This window comes from Armigeres subalbatus, chromosome 1, assembly GCF_024139115.2.
Source record: "Armigeres subalbatus isolate Guangzhou_Male chromosome 1, GZ_Asu_2, whole genome shotgun sequence".
Classification (NCBI taxonomy): Eukaryota; Metazoa; Arthropoda; class Insecta; order Diptera; family Culicidae; genus Armigeres; species Armigeres subalbatus.
Genome location: NC_085139.1, coordinates 107,501,974 through 107,520,064, shown reverse-complemented (window position 1 = coordinate 107,520,064; position 18,091 = coordinate 107,501,974). Strand labels below are relative to the sequence as shown.

The window sequence follows — 18,091 nt, the reverse complement described above, 5'->3', positions numbered from 1 at the left end:
AACGATTTGGTCTTGTTAGCGTTTATCAGTGGCAGCCTACGGTCAGGCCATTCAGTTTACTCCACATGGTAGAGCGCTGTTGCATTGATAAAGCATTATCATCATCTATCACCTACCAATCGTTCGATTGCTCTATGGTGGTGGGCTGCCAGAGCAGTTCATGATTTTGTCGATAACGATGGGCAACAGTAACAACACATAGTAACAGAGATATAATACATCCATCCTTGCCTCACTCTAGAGATTCCATTGTGCAGGACTCTGTGGTCAATCACTACCAAATAGAAAGACTCTTGAAATTCATTGACCTGCTCAAGGATAAGCAAAGCGCGACAGAATGGTTTTGACTTGATCGTGCGCGGTGGAATCCTGCCTACTGCCATCGGAGAACTGTCTACCTTTCCCTATATCCGAAGTCGTCAAAACTTGAAGAAGTTGTTCTAAGTGGTCGAGCCAACGTTTCAGCTGATCAGTTGGATCGGTGAGTGACTGACATGTCGTGTCTTTCTCTGGCAACCACAGATTTGTCCTTGTTCCAATCATGCGTCGTGAAATATCGTAGAGGATTATCGTTATTATCGCCGGTTGTTTCCCGTCTGCAGCCAGCAGCGTTTGACTTACTTCTCTAGAGCCGCTTTTAGTTGACAGGACTAGTATTTGGCTCCTCTGGAAATGGATCAGCTGAAAATGGAGACGGTGTCCGTAATAAACGCAGCGCTGAAATCGCATTTAATTATCGTCTTCTAATTGGCGAGATCCGACAACGTATTGCTCGGTTCCAGCGGCGGGAGGAGAGGTACGAATCAAACTATCCAGCTGTAAAGAGATCATTCGTTGTAGAACTTGGAGCTCGGGTAGTGGATATTCTGGAAGGTGGTAACGTAGAAGTGTGCGACGAAGAATGCTTTCATCGCAACCACCGACAACAACTTGGGTGTGCTGTGTATTTAGCGAAAAGAATGAATTATAGAGATGTAAAACGACGGAAAATTGAGGAGCGTAGAGAAGCAAAGATTGTGGAATGGGACGAATCAGAGGAGTAAAGTACGAGTCACGTCACCGATATGTGTCTCTGTAAGTGGCAGTTGGGTGCTGCAGCAGAAAGGAATAAATTATCAATTACTCACTGACTTGGACAGCTGAAATGTTGGTTCGAGCACATCGAACAGTGTCTGCAAGTCTCAGCCAGTGTTCATCAAAAGGCAGCCATGCGAAGTATAAAATCAAAAGGGACCCCAAGGTCGATCGGCTGTCAGCGGAGGTGTTCAGGGCTGACTCTATGCTGTCTGTGCGAATGTTGTAGCAACTATTATGCAATATTTTGCCCCACTCCGCATCTTTCCGGTGCAGGTCAACAAGTTGAAAGTGTCCCTTTATTTGCAATTCTTTGACAACGGAAGGAATTTCTGTTATCTGAATCACGAAAATCTGTGTGGCTCCCAGGGATGCAGGGGATTTTCAGTTAGGGTCGGAGATTTGTCCCCATTCGAACAGTCGCTGATCCTGATCCAGCCCTAGGCTGGATCTTTTCTTAAAAAAATTAAAAGTAACGGCAAGGATGCATTTCATCTTCACTGTTACTTCTCAGCGTAATCGATAAGATCTTGGTGGGTGCGATTGACCGTGTACCATACCTTGAGCTGCTTTGGCAGTTTATTGTTGTGGAACATCTAGACGACTCTGATTTGGCTAATGATCACGAAACGCTATATTAGTACAACGAGCTAACCGTATGCTTCTTTGCGGCGGGCCTCACCAGGGACGTCAGTTTTACCAAGTGGCTGAGTGTTTCTTTCGCCCCCTCAATATTTTTGGAAACTTGAAGGGGGGGATGACATAAAATAAATTTAATATTCGTATCGGCCGAGACGTAACGAGAAGAGGTACTGTAGAGGAGGTTTTCATGTCACTCGGTATCGTTTTTCTGAAGTTTTTTTTAGATTCCCACGGACACTCTCTGGCTGATCACGAACACTCGCCTCGAAATCCGTCGGTGTGTAACGTATTGGTTCGGTCGAGATGAAATAAGTTTACCGAAAATGGCCTGGTCAATTTGCTACAAAAGGGTTTGAAACAGACGAGCACAGGGTCCGGCAATTGAACTGCTACATAAGTAAGTAAAAATAATATAATACAAAATACGTATTGGGAATTAGTTCTACAAAACGTCGTTGAACCGAGGAGACGTCGTTATTTTGATACCAGGGGTTGGGTCTTTGGGCAGGATTAGACGCCGGCAACTAAGGGGTTTTCAGGGGTCATTTCGACCTAAGAGCGACCAGCGAGATCGCCTGAACTGTCTGGAGCATGTTGGAGGCCGCAGGTGCTCTGTAATATCATGTTTTTATAGCAATTCCTGAAGCGACATCTGGTGGCCTTTGGTAAAATAACACAAGAGCGCCTGCGAGCCTCGATCGTCTGCGACGAGTGGTTAAGCTCAAGGATAAAAAGATGAACATTACCCGTAAGCTTTCAAAAAGTGAAATGTTTTCTTGTAAAATTGTCGGAGGCTTTCTTTTCTATAGTTCTAAGAATGCAGCTAACCCCAGGTATGTTGACTTTTGGTTCACAATATTTATTTTAAAGTGCTTCAAATTGCTCGACTTCCTCATACGTAATTGCTTTCTGGACTGCGTGTCTTAGGTTCGGTTCGTAAACTTAGCAAGCATTCTGATGTATGATTTGTGTTTATCCCAAACCATTGTCATCCTGCCGATAGCCAAGCTGTGCTGAGTGTCAACTGCTAACATAATAGTGCTGAACAATTAAAATCGTAATCAAGATAATCGTCACATTCGTCGGGCACCTTGCTTCCTTTCATGTGTATTTTGCGACACATACAACACGTGGTTTCACATTTACTAATAATTGCAAAAGTGGTATAAGTATTATATTCCGTATAAGTACATACTACTATCATGCTAGCTGGTAGTCGTGTGTATGTTCATTTGAGTACTTGGGTGTAAAAGTGTAAAAAGTGGGGAAAAACTTTGAAACATACACTATTCAATAGAATTGCTAAATTTTTAAGGGTAAGGACTGACTTACATCGAATGTAACACTTTGGGGACATTTAATGTGGGTGAACAAAATACGTTATCTCACCATAAAGCACCTATGATAATGTGAGAACAAACTGTCGGTATGAGGGGTTGTTTGGAGAATAGCACAAACATTAACGAAAATATGGACTAACTTAATTAGAGTCACACCTTGCAAAAGCATGAACAGGTTGCCTACAATAACTATCATTGTGGTTCCGCATTAACTGGCTCAATTTGAGACGTGATACTTTAGACTTACTCGCGAATAGATTTAGTTTTAAGTAACGTGTAGAAATATCCGATTGTGGCAGCTCTCGATTTGCGTTGGTAGGGGTTTTCGGGATCGTTCCGCTTGTTCAGCTTTGTCTATGTAGTCCGCATCTGGTTGGAAACCACCACAATCTTCGTACCTTGCCTGCGAGGATTTTTTGCACGCTTGGCGTTCATTCTATTAGAAGGCAAGGCCGGCGTCTCTGTAGGTTTGGAAGATCTTCTCGATGGAGTTGACGTAGGCAGCGGAACGCAGATCCAGACCGAGGTTGTACTTCATGGCGGTCTTCATGATGGCACGAGCGGAACGCTCCATGGTGTAGTCCAGACCGGAGTGCACGATGTCCTTCTCCGAGGCACCGGAAATGCGCTTCTGGAAAGCTTCCGAAGGGGTGACCGGAATCTTACCGCCCACGTTTCCGAAGCGTCTTTCTAGCGAAGCTTGCACCGATTCTGCAATTAAACGGGTCAAGTGTAAGAAAACAACGCACAGCAACACGATATCGACTTCTTGGTTAGTTTGTGACTCTGGAAGCAGCCGAGTGCGGAATTCGATGGGATGAGGTACATTCATTTTGCGGTGAATCGTGTAGAATGAAGTTAGACAAACGGAAAATGATGACCATGCAATTAAGTAAAAATGAATATACAAATGAATTTCTTGCATCGGATATTCATGGAACCAGATATCACAAGCATATGTGCTTATTGTTCAACCAACATTTGGCTGAGTAAAATATACACTTGCAAAGTGTTAAGTGTTAAAATTTATCGAGTTAGTAATTTTTTTATCATCAGTCGAAGTAACAAGCAATTTTGCAAGTCTGGTTGATAAAAAGCACATATTTGATTCCACGAACATTCGTAATATATAAATAATTGGCAGCGATACGGTTAGCAGTCTTTTTATAAGTCAACAAATTTATACTCCCTCAATTCATGAACAAAAAGTCACTCACTGTTGAAAAATTATCATTAGACCGTATCATATAAGAAGAGGTTATTCATAATGAACGTGAGACTGGTTTTGGAGCGATTATTTCTCAATGAGTGAACTCTTTTATTCATTTGGCAGATGAGTTCACGTTTTGATGACGGAGCAATATCTTTGAAATTTCAAAAACAAGAACTCGTATCGTTAAAGACACCATCTACCAAAATTAGTTGCTCATTACGACCCTTCCTCGGTAGTGATTTTGATTCGAGATTTACGCCCAATAACATTTACATACAAATTTATAAAATCCCGAGGAAACTTTAATTTGGAAAATATAACCAAGGGTCGGTTCAGCTCAATACAAATAATTAGTTGTACATATGTGTGTGTGTTAAAATGCTTCGCTTTAGTATACTACTAAGTAGGTCTATCTAAGATATTAATATCACATAATAACCAACATGCACGCACGCTCACGCGCACACATTTGGATCGGTAATACGCTGCGGCGGTCGCCATATAAATGCATAGCGAAAAGTCATGGTTAAACTACGTACAAATGTAAAAATGTAAAAGAGTGAATTTCGTTCGGATAGTGTGAATAAACATAATGAAACAAAAAAGAAGTATTAAATAGAGATTATCGATCACCTGACGACCAAGGTATGCATTCAAAATTGTCTTCTGAATTAAGCAGACTAGAAACATATTATTTCTTTTCTCTAGATTTCTTATGTGGTTGCCAAAACATAAACCAATCGGTATAGTTCACTAACCGAATATTAGAGAATATGAATCCAATGAAACATACGATTACTCCAGGGTAAAAAAAAACAATTTTGAAAAGTTATTGACTTGAACTCCGATAATAACAAGTAGCATCATTATAAAGACAATTTTGCCACAGTACAAAAAATAAACAAACAGATAAATAAATAAAACATAATAACATAAAAACAAAATAGTTTTGAAAGGATGGGTGAAAGACCAGGCGAAGAAACAACAATGGCGGAATGGATTTTATGATGCATGGAATGGATTTTGGGTGTCTTCCACAATTTTCCCATCGTTCTACAACAAGGAGTAGTCTTCTAAAGCAGTGGGTGATACTTTACGGTCCTCATTGACATATCTTTCAATTGATTCCTGGATAGAGGCTGTAATGGTGGGGAGAAAAAGAAGAAACAAAAAGAATGTGTAAACAGAAACCGAAGTAAGAGCTCTTCCGAACGAAAACACACTTGTCACTTTGTACAGAATGGATCCCATTGGTGTAAAATTTGAATTCCTATATTGCTACAAATACTACAGTATGTGCATATGTGGTCGAATTCCGGAAAAAAACACAAATTTTGAAGGGTGAATTCCAAAATGATCCCTACATCACCCCCCTTCGTATAGGATCGAATCAATGGGGTTTCAGTCGATGCGAGTTTATGTATGTGCAAAAAACGTCCTCGAAATTCAATTTATAAATATCAACTGTTTTCGAAAGTTTGATTTAGTATTTTTTTACAAGAACTGACAAGCCACAGCTGAGCGATTAAAGTTTAAGATATGATGTGGCTACTCAATTGTGACTGCTTTTTTGTTTCCTCGTTTGAATGCTTTAACGAGGTAGTAGTCAGCAGAGCTTTTAATTTTTTTTTGCGTAATCCGCCAAAAAATATTTATTAAAATGTTGTTTTCTCGTTCTTTTATTTCATCAAAAGATGCTACCTACTAACAGAAAAAGTTTCTATGTGAAATTAGATGAGTATCAGAGTTGTTTTATTTTATTTTTGGCGATTTTTTTTCCGTCAATGCAGCATCATTTTCATGAAAAATTATAAATTTTCCATGAAATTTTAAGAAATTGCCAATAAAGAAATCGGGGTATACGCTATAAATAAGTATAAAATTTTCACAAATAGTGTTAATTTTTTAATCAATTTTGCTTTTTTCTTGGCTTTTTTACATTTATTTATGAAAATTTTGTATTTTTTTTTAAATTGAATATTTTTATTTATTTATGGAAAATGTATCATTTATAAGTGCTTTTAAAAATGCTAATTTATTTTTGTTTTGTAAAAAATCTTAATTGTTCATGGAAATTCGGCATTATTTGCAGAAATTTTATATTTTTCCATTTCTTATACCCTGATTACTATACATATTTGCAATTTTCTTTTTTTCCTTTTTTAGGGGAGTTTTTATTTAAGTCAGCGACGAGGATGGCACTACCGGCAGCACCATCAGCCTTGCGATGAAGGGTTGCCAATCCGGACATGGCGAGTTCGATTCTCGGTCCGGCGTGGAGTGTTTTCGAGTGGGAAACATTCTGGGCTCTCTGGGCATATTGTATCCATTGTACTTGCTACACATGATACATATTCTTGCAATTGGCGGGAATATAAAAGTTTTCTTTTTGTAAAATCTGCTGCTACATTTGATGGTAGCTGATAAAAGAGGTTATAAACTACATAGAAAGATTGTCGCTTCGGTTCCCTGTGTCCTTCTTCCCAAACATGTTTGGTACAAAACTGTCAAATCGAATGAATTTTGCAATAACATTTATAACAGTTTATAACCTTTTTTGACCTGACCCACTACGAGATTGCCAGCGATATGATGGCTCAACGAAACTTGCGCCACATGAAGTACCAAGAGATTGTCGATGTGCTCTTCAATCCTCTACCCATCGATATTAGTGAGAACTAGCTAGAGGTTCAAACAGTCGGCAGGGTTACAAATCGCATGTTCTCCGGACGAAACAATCGACAAATACCTTGTTGCATTGCGGAAGATGGCCTAGATCTGGAGTTTTCAGAGCCTATACTGAGAAATCAGCTTGTGTTTGGGATGAAACGGAATGACATACGGAGTCGATTGCTAGAGAGACGGGTTCTGATTTTGCAAGATGCAAGAGATATGGCTGTCCGGATAACCAAGATGTAAATGCTCTGCACCCATTATCACAAGATCTCATATGCTTCTAGGCTTTGCGGACGATATCGATAATATCGGGATTGATCACCGTACCGTGGAAGAGGCTTTTGTGCCTTTTAAGATGGAGACAGCGAGGATTGGACTCACGATAAATACCAGCAAAACGAAGTACATGGTCGCTGGCAATCAACGTGGGTTCATTAGTGGTGGTGGTAGTGAAATGGTGCTGGATGGCGAAAAAATTGAAGTTGTAGAAGAATTTGTGTATCTTGGAACGTGCGATAATGATGATACACGCGAGGCGAAAAGGCGTATTGCAGCTGCAAGTAGGGCTTATTACGGACTTCGTAACCAGCTTAAGTCCCGTAGTCTGCAAACGAAGACGAAATTCGCGCTGTAAACTACCCTGATTCTTCCGGTGGCGGAAGGTGCTGCGGACAATATTCGGCGTCGCATGAATCACGAGTTGTACCAGGTGTATAAAGGGTTGGATATTTTTAAGCTTAACAACACGGCAGGATACGGTGGGCTGGACACGTTGTTCGTATTCGGAAGAACGTCAGTGGAGAAGGATATTTCGGCGTAGGTTCATCGAAGAGCTGTAGCCCATCAAGTATCAAGTAAGTAAATGCTCTGCAACACCCACCCAAAGTAAAGAGCTGACTATCAAAGTCAAAACTCACATTAATAAAGAGAAAAAGAAGCCACCAAGTGAGCCCAAGACTAAGAAGAGAATCAAGTCAGTCAGCTAGTGACCTTCATTGCTGTCGCAGTGTTGATACATCGCAGCTGACCAAGAAACGTCAACATCAGAAAACAGTTGGCTTTGTTTGCGTCCCAGACTAGAGGGGAGAAAGTTTTCAGCAATAATTGATCTTACAATTCAAAGTTGCTCTAGAAGACAGGGAAATTTTAACGATGAGCACCCACCATAGACTTTATAGACCGAATCACCTTATGCACGGTATTTCATCTGATCCTGCTATGTGGCAACGTCAAATCAAACCATCTTACCTAGAATGCAACGAAGGTGTTACAGTGTTTCTGGATGATATAATTTATTATTTTTTATTTAAAAGGTCACACTAAACACTAAACGATGCCGTTCAAGTAGCTCGACTGAAAGAAGTAATTTGTATGAACATATTTAACATCAGGGTCAACAAGCAAAAATGTATGTTTTTTGCGGAGCGAATCGTATACTGTGGATATTAGCTCGATCAAGAGTGTGTCCACAAAGTGAGAAGATGGATGCCATTCAAGACATGCTGCCTCCAAAAAAACAAAGATGAGCAGTGGTGGAAAAACTCGCTGCACTAGCAAGCATTTTTTTGGATCTATGGGCAGAGCTGAGAGGCAGAGCAAAAATATAAAGTATGGCAGTATGGTACCGCGCATGAAAAAAAGCTGCCGTGCCGAGGGGATGCATGGCCAGGGGGGTGAAATAATGAGCTAGGCCTTTAACGGAGCCTGTGGGGTACCTGGGCACCCTCCACAGTAATTGTCCCTTACCGCGTCATGCTGGGCTCTGGCGTGGTGGACCTCTTTTCCCGAGCAACTCGTGGGACCAAAATGAAAAAACAAGTCAATTCTTCAATTAGTGGTAGTAGTGTAGGCGACAACCCCTTCGCAAGAGGTGGGTTGTTCAGGTCTCCGCCTAGGAGGCCAGAAGCAATAGTCAGCAGCTCGGTGCGCAGCGCCAGCGTGGGTCACTTAACCATCTCCCAGGCTACGCCGGTAGAGGTTATAGACGGCCCATGGCTTGTGAAGGCGATGAACCGCAAACGCGATGGGCTTTCGGCCTTCGAGGTGGCGACGGAACAGCTGGACGCCATCATCGACTTTGCGTCATTGAAGCATAATATCAGTAAGGACCTCAAGAGGAGCAGTCCTCTCAATAAACTGAACAGTCCTTAGAGGGGGATGACGCCTCCTGGAACCTGGTCAAGAACAAGAGGAAACCGAAGACGTCAAGGGCTGAAAAGAAGGCCCAGGCGAATGAGGGTAGCAAGAAGTCTAGGGTAGGCGCCAATCGCTCAAGGGACGATGCCCTAGTCATCAAGAGGGACGAGGCTAAGTACTCGGACGTCTTGAAGGTGATGAGGAGTGACGTCAAGCTCGGTGAACTCGACGCCGACGTACGTCGAATAAGACGTACCCGGATGGGCGAGATGATCCTCGAGCTGAAGCGGGGCGTCTCGCAAAAGGGCGCCGCCTACAAGAAGTTGGTGGAGGAAGTACTAGGCGAGACGGTCAAGGTGAGAGCACTCACGACGGAGGTGAATCTACGGGTTAAAGACCTGGACGAGATCACCGAAGTCGAAGAGCTCGTCACGGCACTGCGGCGACATTGTGAAGTGGAGACGCCTACCGCAGCCGTTCGGCTACGGAAAGGTCCGGCAGGGACCCAGGTAGCATTGGTTCGGCTATCTGCAGCGGATGCCAAGGTAGTCAAGCTAGGGAGCGTCAAGGTGGGATGGTCGGTGTGCCCTGTGATCATATACGAACAACCCGAAGTTTGCTTCAAGTACCTGGAACCGGGGCACAAGCAATGGGACTGCAAAGGCCCTGACAGAAGCAATCTCTGCCGACGCTGCGGATTGGAGGGGCATAAGGCACAATGCTGCACGAACCCTCCCAATTGTTTGATTTGTTCCAGCAAAGCTGTGAACAGCAAGCACCCCATGGGGGGTTCGAAGTGCCCGGCGTTTAAGCGTGCTGCAAAATCACAGTGCAGGTAACGCAGCTGGCTTGCTCGGCCTTGCCCGAGTGTTTGGTGTGCGCAGGTTTAGAGGAAACGGCAGAACACGTGTTGTTCGTGTGCCCACGTTTTCGCGCAATGCGTGACCACATGTGGTCTGGACACTAGTCCGGACAACCTAGTTCGGAGGATGTGTAAAGATGAAGTTGGCTGGAACGCCATTTTATCGGCTATCGTCCAAATCGTCGCGGAGTTACACAGAAGGTGGCGCGTGGACTCAAGGATGGGTAGTTGGGCGCAAATAAGAGGTGGTCCAAGGGATCGGAGTCGGCTTCATGGGTCATACCGGTGGTCATGCTCTGTGGTCGAACTCGATCCTTTTATCGAACAAGTGGCCGCGCGAAGAACAACATGGTATCGTCGCTTTCGCGGCGTCGGTCAACCGGGCTGGTTCCGAGCCCGAGGACGGAAAGGGGTCCTCGTCAAGGCTGGGGCAGGCGTAGGCACCGCGTCGGCAAGTCCCTCTGTGTGTTGGCGAATAGACCCTATCGCAGAAAGTTCAATTTGGGGTGCACGCGGCACGCGGTAATGCGCTGGCACGATACCATGGTGTTCTTCTAAAAAAGCGAGTCACGATGTTCGATGCTGCAAGGACACGCAGCTAACCTCGAGGGTGCGTTGTGCACTGGCCCCCCTTTGAAGCATTACTTTCTGGTTGTACCGAAGGGACTATGGGCTTGGCGGCAATGGAAACGGTTTAGCGGGTCGGGGATGTAGTCCTGCCTCCCTCGTTTGCTGTTGGAGGTGGTCCCAAACCCCGCACTTCCTGGACAACCCAGGATGTCTGTTGAGCAGATTCCCCCTCCATTGCTTGCGAAGAAAAAAAAAAGAGTACAAAAACGGCTTGTTGCTTATTGCGAGGATTAGGCGTGTACGCTCCGAGCCCACTTCGAGAGCGTGTACTACGGGAGCTTTACTCAACTCATTTCGGTACAACACGTACCAAATCACTCGCGAAAGGATTCTGCTGGCGGAAGGAAACTGATCATGTATGATCTAAAAAAAATGTCAGTTCACAGTAAACCTCTCCAGCTAACCTTGTTGTGGAGGCCGAGCTGGCATCTAAATCTTGTGGTTCAGCTCTGCATCTTTTAAGAATCCGATGAGGCAGCCCAGGGCTTAGATGAATGAAGATGATGACCGATACATCAGCACCAGATATTCAACTGAGGGAGGTTTCTTCGTGAGAGAACCGTGAGCTAAAAGCATTCGTTCGTTATTGAACTAATTTTCCAAGGCCTGGGGCAGCTACATTATTGACAGCATCATCAGCTAGGGCGTCACGAATACTGGATGGTATACAATTGTTGGACCGGAGAAATTTAAATTGAGCACACCTGGGAAGTAAATGCTCAACGGATTCCTGGACTCCGCAGACTTCGCGATCTGTCCGGAATTGCCTCCCTCCAAAATTGTGCGACAGCCTGGTGTGGCCTTACCGGTCCTTAAGACTGGTTCCTTTAAAATTTCAGAGTTGGGTGATGTTAGTGTTAGTGTTCACTGCCTCTTCCAGTCCTAGTTGACGATCTTTCTTACCAAGGCTTTGACATCGGCCCTGGGGGATCGCAGTAGCGATGCTTTAGCCTCGTTTTTTATGGTACTCCTCAGTGTTCTGGAATCCATTCGAATGAAGTTGGAATGTAAGAATGGTTTTTATCCATGGATGCTTCCGATATTCGCTTTGTAGTGCAGCGATGGTACTGGCGGAGTCCGTAAGAATTAGGATTGGTTTATTGAAAGGAGTGGATTCGGCGATGATTAGTGCAGCGGTTTCCGCCAAAAAAACCGACCCCCAAAGTTCATGATGCCTGTAGTCTGTGATGAGCAGCTCTACAACCAATTTTTACGGGGCTTCTGAGTTGTCCCCTCTTTTGAAGCGCATTGCGATTGAGCGGTTCACGTCCACTATAGGGGAGTGTCTGCTCCTCTCTCCATGCCAGTGGACCCTAGCCACTGGGGGGGGAGTCTGACGCCGGTCATCTTGTGCAGATTCGGGTCCCCTCGTATGAGGAAAGGGATCCTGTAGTATCCATATGTAGTGGAAGCAAAAGCGGCAGCTTTATGACAAATGACTGCCTGTACTAGAAGTTTTCGTGATCGTCATGTGAAAGCGAAAACAGTTGCATTTTCATTTTCAAGAGACCAAATGAAAATGTAACAGGTTCTCGGTCACCTGTAACATTATAAGCAGTCACGATGGAAATGTTGCTTTGTTTTGAAATCTAAGAAGTACGTAAGTAAGTGAGAAATGAGAAAAGAAGAGTACGAAGTGAAATGCGAGAAGCAAGAAGTGAGACGTTGGAAAGGAAAAAAAGAGAAAAAAGGAAAAGGTAATAGAAAGGAAAATAGAAGTTTTTTTTCCTTTATTTCTGTGAATTTTGAAATTACTTCAGTTCTTCACTTGAAAATAGAAAGAAGGAGGAACGAAGAGGAAGATGGAAGAAGGGAGAAAGAAGATGGAAGAAGGAACAATGAAGAGCAAAAAGGAAGAAGGATGAAGCAGGAAAAATTAAAAAAGAAGGAAGATGACGGAAGAATGGAGAAGGCCCAAGTAACCATGAAGCTATATATGCTTGTAAAAAATACAGCTCTAAAAGTTGACTTAAAGTGGAAAAGGGCACGGGAAAAAGCCGAATTAATAGTTCATTACTTTGACATGTTGAAATAAAGCATCAGTAAAGCTATCAGTACACTGTTTGTCATAATGACAAATATTTGTCAAGTCAGCCTGATATCCATGTCGATTTCTGGTCAAGCTGATAGATATCCGGATAAACTTGACAAATATTTGTCATCATGACAAACAGTGTACTGAGGGCTTAATGCATCGCGGCCTTCGTAATGCTAATTCAGAGTATGATTGTCTAACAGTTGATAAATAAATGCAACTTCACATCGTTAAAACTGATCTAATGCAATTATCAATTATCATGCCGATTTGTGAATAATATATATATACAATAATGTAAGGAGTAAGAAATAAGAGGAAGAAAGAAAAGGGAAGGAAGAAGAAATAAGGATGAAAAAAGAAGGAATAAGGAAGAATGAAGAAGAAAGAAGGGAGATGGAAGAAGTAAAAAGGAAGAAGGAAGACAAAAGAAAGAAGAAGGAAGAAAAATGAAAAAAAAAACGAAGGAGGAAGAATGAAAAAGACGGAAGAAGAAGGAAGAAAGGAGAAAGAAGGAATATGAAAAAAAGAAAAGTAAGAAGAAGGAAAAAGGAAGAATGAAAATTAAAAAGGAAGAAAGACGAAAATAGCAGGAAAAGGAAGAAGAAGGAAGAACACACTTCTCATTTCTCACTTATAACTTTTCACTTCTCTTTCGGCCTAATAACCATTCGGCCTAATGACAATTCTGCCTAATGACCTTTGATCTAACGACCTTCGGCATAATGGCCTGATACCCATGGAAGAATTGAAAAGGATGTGCACGGAGCCAATATAGTTTCTTTAAACGAGCTGGGCGTCGGTTGACAATCGAATGGAAATCGCTGGTGCTCAAATTGAACTACGAAGAAGGTGCAGATATCGCGGACATGAAAGAGTATCAGTATCGAAGCAAGAGCTGTTCGGTAGGCTGTTGTGTGCCAGACAAAAAAACGTGTTTTTGAAATTGTGTAGCTGTTATGTGGATGGTGGCTACATGACCAACCACTTGGAGTTCTTCAGCGGGATTAGCAAAAGAGCAAAAATGAATTTGACCTTGGCTGATGGCTCATCTGTGAAACCCGCCGGGCGGGGAAGGTAAGTGCAACGATTGGGTAGTAAGTTGATTTCGGTTCGGAAGATAGCACAAAACTGAATAAAAGTGAACAACGTGGAGTGAAGATGAGAAATCATAAGCCTTAGGAAAGTAGAAACTTTGTGGGGGTCAGTACGCTGTGGAAGCTGCAAGAAGCTTTAAGAAACCTGAAAGCGGGTTCTGTTGAGAAGGAGGGCAAAGCCTGTGAAGAAATCTTTTACGACTGTCTGGATGAAGAACAATATCGATGCCGGGTAAGTCGAGACGAAGCAGGAGCATGGGGTTGGAAAATGCTGAAAACACTGAGTGCCCAAGTAAAACCCTCCACACAGATTGGTTGACTATGTAAAATTATGTTGACCTTGATTACGCTCGTGGAAGAGTATTGAATTTTGGACCAATCGTTTGTTTTTCGTCCACTTTTACCTGTCAGAAACAGGGTCAGAAAGTCCTCATCGGGATCCGCTGTGTGCAATGAGAAGACTCCGTTTTACCTTCCAACAGATCCGCGACATTAAGCATAGGTAGGTACGTTAGGCATGAGGACGTTAGACATAAGTTCGTTGGGCATATTGGACGTTAGGCCTAATTCTGCCTTCTTTATGTCACGGGCTATCCCATATTATGCCTAACGCCCATTAAACCTAGCATACATTATGGCTATCGCCCGTTAAAAAATGTTGGAAAGGAACGGTAAGCGGTGGGTCACAAAACATTTCCGAGGAACTCCTGACCAACTCAGGCTATAGATAGAGGAAGCCCAACCGAAGTATAGGACGTTTACGGAATCCGTAGTTTTTGAGAAGTCTGGCGTCTAGTAACGGCAGACAGTATCTTTCATGTAACTGGCAAACACAAATGAAAACAAGCGATCAAACATTACTACCCGAGATCATATTACACTGTACATAACAAAATCTATTCAAGCCATCAATTTTGATCGCATACATCGTTTTTTGTAAATGCGGTCGTCGCGAAGTAGAATGAGACTGTGAATGCTTTGTAGCATAAGCAATTTGTACTGCAGATAAATTTTACACATCAATGAGAGCCTTGGAAAACGATCACAAAAGTTGATATTAAATGCAAAGCGTAATATTGGCCACGGACAAGAAGCGATGAAATATGTGAAAACCGAAAATAGATTAGCAGTTTTGCTTACAAAACATTTGGATGCAGTACGTTTCAAGAAACGGTGCCGAGACATGGCTTTGGTCAATTGGAAAGTGGGCCTCCTAGTTAAGCCGTTGGTATTCAACATTTGTTAATTTTTCCATGAGAATTTTTCCCAAAATTAATTCGTTTTACACACTCAACCAAAAGCAACCGATTCCCTGAATATGTTAAGCCGTGATTCACTGATTGATAGTCAGGGTCTGCCCGTCAAGAAGGAAAATTTTCAGATCGTTACACTAAACATATAGACATTATGCCGGCTGGTGCCAAAGATGGTGCTCTTTCGCTACGTTTTTCGAAATCTTTTACACGGATTTTTTTACACGGCCATGTAAAAAAATCCCATACAAATTTGTGGCAAAATAGTTCCATTCTGCATAATTTGGAGAGAAATCATGAAAGTTTTATGCACGGATTTTCTAATTTTGAACTGGATTTTTTTTTACAAGGAATGCATTCCCCCTACGATAAAAGTTCCATAACCTCATTACCCACAAGATCATTTTGCACTGTTTCGCAGTCAATAATATGCTTTTTACTCGGAAGGCGGGATAAGCCTACGTGGCGTTACTTTGTAAATTTCAAAGATTCGTTTATAAGGTTAATAAAAAGATCTCGCATTGTTACACATGTCACGGTTTCACGGATCACATAAGTTTCGAATGTTGTTGTTTGGTTGCATTGAAACACCTCAACCAACAGAGTAGACTTGAATCATCTTATTATCAGAATTGTTTAACTAAAATAACAAGGGGCTGGTGCCGTCATACTCGAATAGCCAGCACCGTCATACTGCGCGTTTGCGTTGATACAGTAGCAATGATTGATGATTGATGAAAGTGAATGGTTTTTCTTTCAACGCCCATAACCTTACGATGAGATGATGACGGTAGTGTGGTTAAAAATAGTGCAATATAAAATACAATACTTCGTTCCCCAACTACCCATTAAACTGATGAAACTGAAAGTGAGCCAAATTAGAGAAAAAGCGCAATATGAAGCGTGCCACAATATTTTGTCGTTCGGTCGACCGACCGGACCGGTACTTACCGAGCAGGTGGTAGTTCGACTCGCGCTCGTACTTGAACGTCAGACGGCCGTACGAGACGTGGTTCAGATTCTTGAGCCACTCGAAGAACGAAACGGTCACACCACCGGCGTTGATGTACAGATCTGGGATGACCAGAATGTTGCGATCGATTAGGATCTTGTCGGCGGCTGGGGTGGTCGGACCGTTGGCAGCCTCGGCGATGATCTACAAACATATAGAATAGATTATAAAAACTTGCCTTCCGAGCTACAAATTGTAACCTACTTTGGCGTTGATTTTGCCAGCGTTTTCGCTAGTGATGACCTGCTCGATGGCAGCCGGAATGAAGATGTCGCATGGCTCGTACATGAGGTTCTCACCTTCGTACGGAGTAGCACCAGGGAATCCAACAATGGTTCCATGTTCGTTTTTGTAGTCTTCTAGAGCCTGTATAAGAACAATGCATTGTCAGTTAACTAAAATATCAAATTTTAAGAACATCTCAACCTACCTTGGGGTCAATACCCTGTGGGTTGAAGATAGATCCGTCGTGTTCAATGATACCGATGCACGTGGCTCCAGCGCGGCACAAGTAACGGCACGAGTGCAAACCGACATTACCGAAACCTTGCACGATGAAGGACTTACCGCCCCAGCCGGGGGTAGTACCGATCATGGCCATGTAGTTAGCCTCCTTGATGAAGTTGTCCAGACCGTGGAAGACACCGCGCCCGGTGGCGGACACACGTCCGTGGATGCCACCCTGGTTGATTGGTTTACCCGTAACGCAAGCGTGCGCGTTGATGTCCAGATGACCGATGGTCTTGGCGTAGGTGTCGGCGATCCAAGACATTTCACGTTCGCCAGTTCCCATATCGGGAGCGGGCACATCAATACCCGGCCCAATGAAGCCCTTCTTTGCCAGTTCCAGTGCGAACCGGCGGGTAATTTTCTCCAACTCATGCTCGGAATACTGCTTGGGGTCGATCTTCACTCCGGCCTTGGCACCACCGAATGGCACATCCACGCAGGCACACTTGAAGGTCATCAGAGCCGACAAGGCTTTCACCTCATCACGCGACACATCGAGCGAGAAACGGATACCTGGAAAACAGAAAACAAGAAATGGATTCGAATTAATCAAACCGAACTCGATAAAACCTCTTTGAAGTGGTTTCAATTTATAGAATCATTGACAAATTGACCCGTTGGGTGAGAGACGATGTGGCAACCATTCAAATTGTTTGCACATGTTAACAACGTTTTTCTATTACGTCGGAGACGAAGCCCTAACAGGAAACACACCCCCGACCACGAAGTGTACTTCGCCCTTTTGACATCCACCATCAGTGACGGGCGGCCCGATGGGAGACGGCGTGTCACGTTCTCGAACGTCTGCGAATCATTCGATGGACGGTCCACACTTGACTTGAGCAGCTCGTAATTGGTCTGTCTGTGTCACGTTTTTGGCACTGTTTCAGAACGAAAACAAACACATTATATCCATTCATTAGCAATTTTGCAACACGGATGGATTTGGGATACCCTTCGTTCATTGATGTATCGATTTTTGAACGTATGGTGAGATGATGTTTTTCTTTTCCTAATAGCTGATTATTGTGAAGGATTTAGGACTGTGAATACAGAACAAATCTGGTAGAAGAACATCTGTTAGGATGTTTGAAAGAAGAGGAAATTGAAACATATTAATTAGATAAGAGCAGAGCATGAGGACTCCTGGTAAGAAAGGGGCGAGAGTACTCTCAAGATTTTTTTTCTTCATTATAGTGAATTTTAATATTTGCATCAGTTCTTCACTCCCTCCCAAGATTGAGTGGAGCGTTTGGGCATCATATGAACCCTATAGCGGTGGGACTCTTGGTTGAAACAGTATGTTTGGTTTGCATAAAAAACGGTCAGAAGAACTCTCAGAGAGGGAGCGTGCAGGAAGCTTAAGGACATGTGAAACATAGATTTTAACTGTTTTTGGTCTAGTCGGGCTTCTGCCAAACCGCACCAAGCGGCTTTTTGACTGACGCGTGATATTTTGTTCGCAAAAGGAAAACTAAACAGAACTTGAAGATATCCTCCGTTATGCGGTTGAGGGATATCCGATACGTGTTATTATCAATTAAATCTGTTAAAAGAAACCTTTGGCAAAAAAAAATAGGTTCGGTCATTTGATTGTTAAAAATTGATTCG

At 43.1% G+C, this 18,091-nt stretch overlaps 1 protein-coding gene across 5 annotated transcripts in view; it reads right to left on the bottom strand.

Moving 5' to 3' along the window:
- Positions 1 to 2,554: 2,554 nt before the first annotated feature.
- The window catches only part of LOC134204520 (glutamate dehydrogenase, mitochondrial), a 53,887-nt gene continuing 38,350 nt past the window's right edge, over positions 2,555 to 18,091 (bottom strand). For 4 of the 5 annotated variants that reach the window (XM_062679338.1, XM_062679346.1, XM_062679349.1 and 1 more), the window contains 5 exons: positions 16,401 to 16,993; positions 16,175 to 16,336; positions 15,910 to 16,114; positions 5,367 to 5,408; positions 2,555 to 3,767 (listed from right to left, as the gene is read on the bottom strand). In XM_062679338.1, coding sequence (XP_062535322.1) covers positions 3,496 to 3,767; positions 5,367 to 5,408; positions 15,910 to 16,114; positions 16,175 to 16,336; positions 16,401 to 16,993 — 1,274 coding nt within the window. In that variant the 3' untranslated portion in view covers positions 2,555 to 3,495. The remainder of the gene's footprint in view (positions 3,768 to 5,366; positions 5,409 to 15,909; positions 16,115 to 16,174; positions 16,337 to 16,400; positions 16,994 to 18,091) is intronic. The other variant, XM_062679330.1, reaches the window with a different exon arrangement.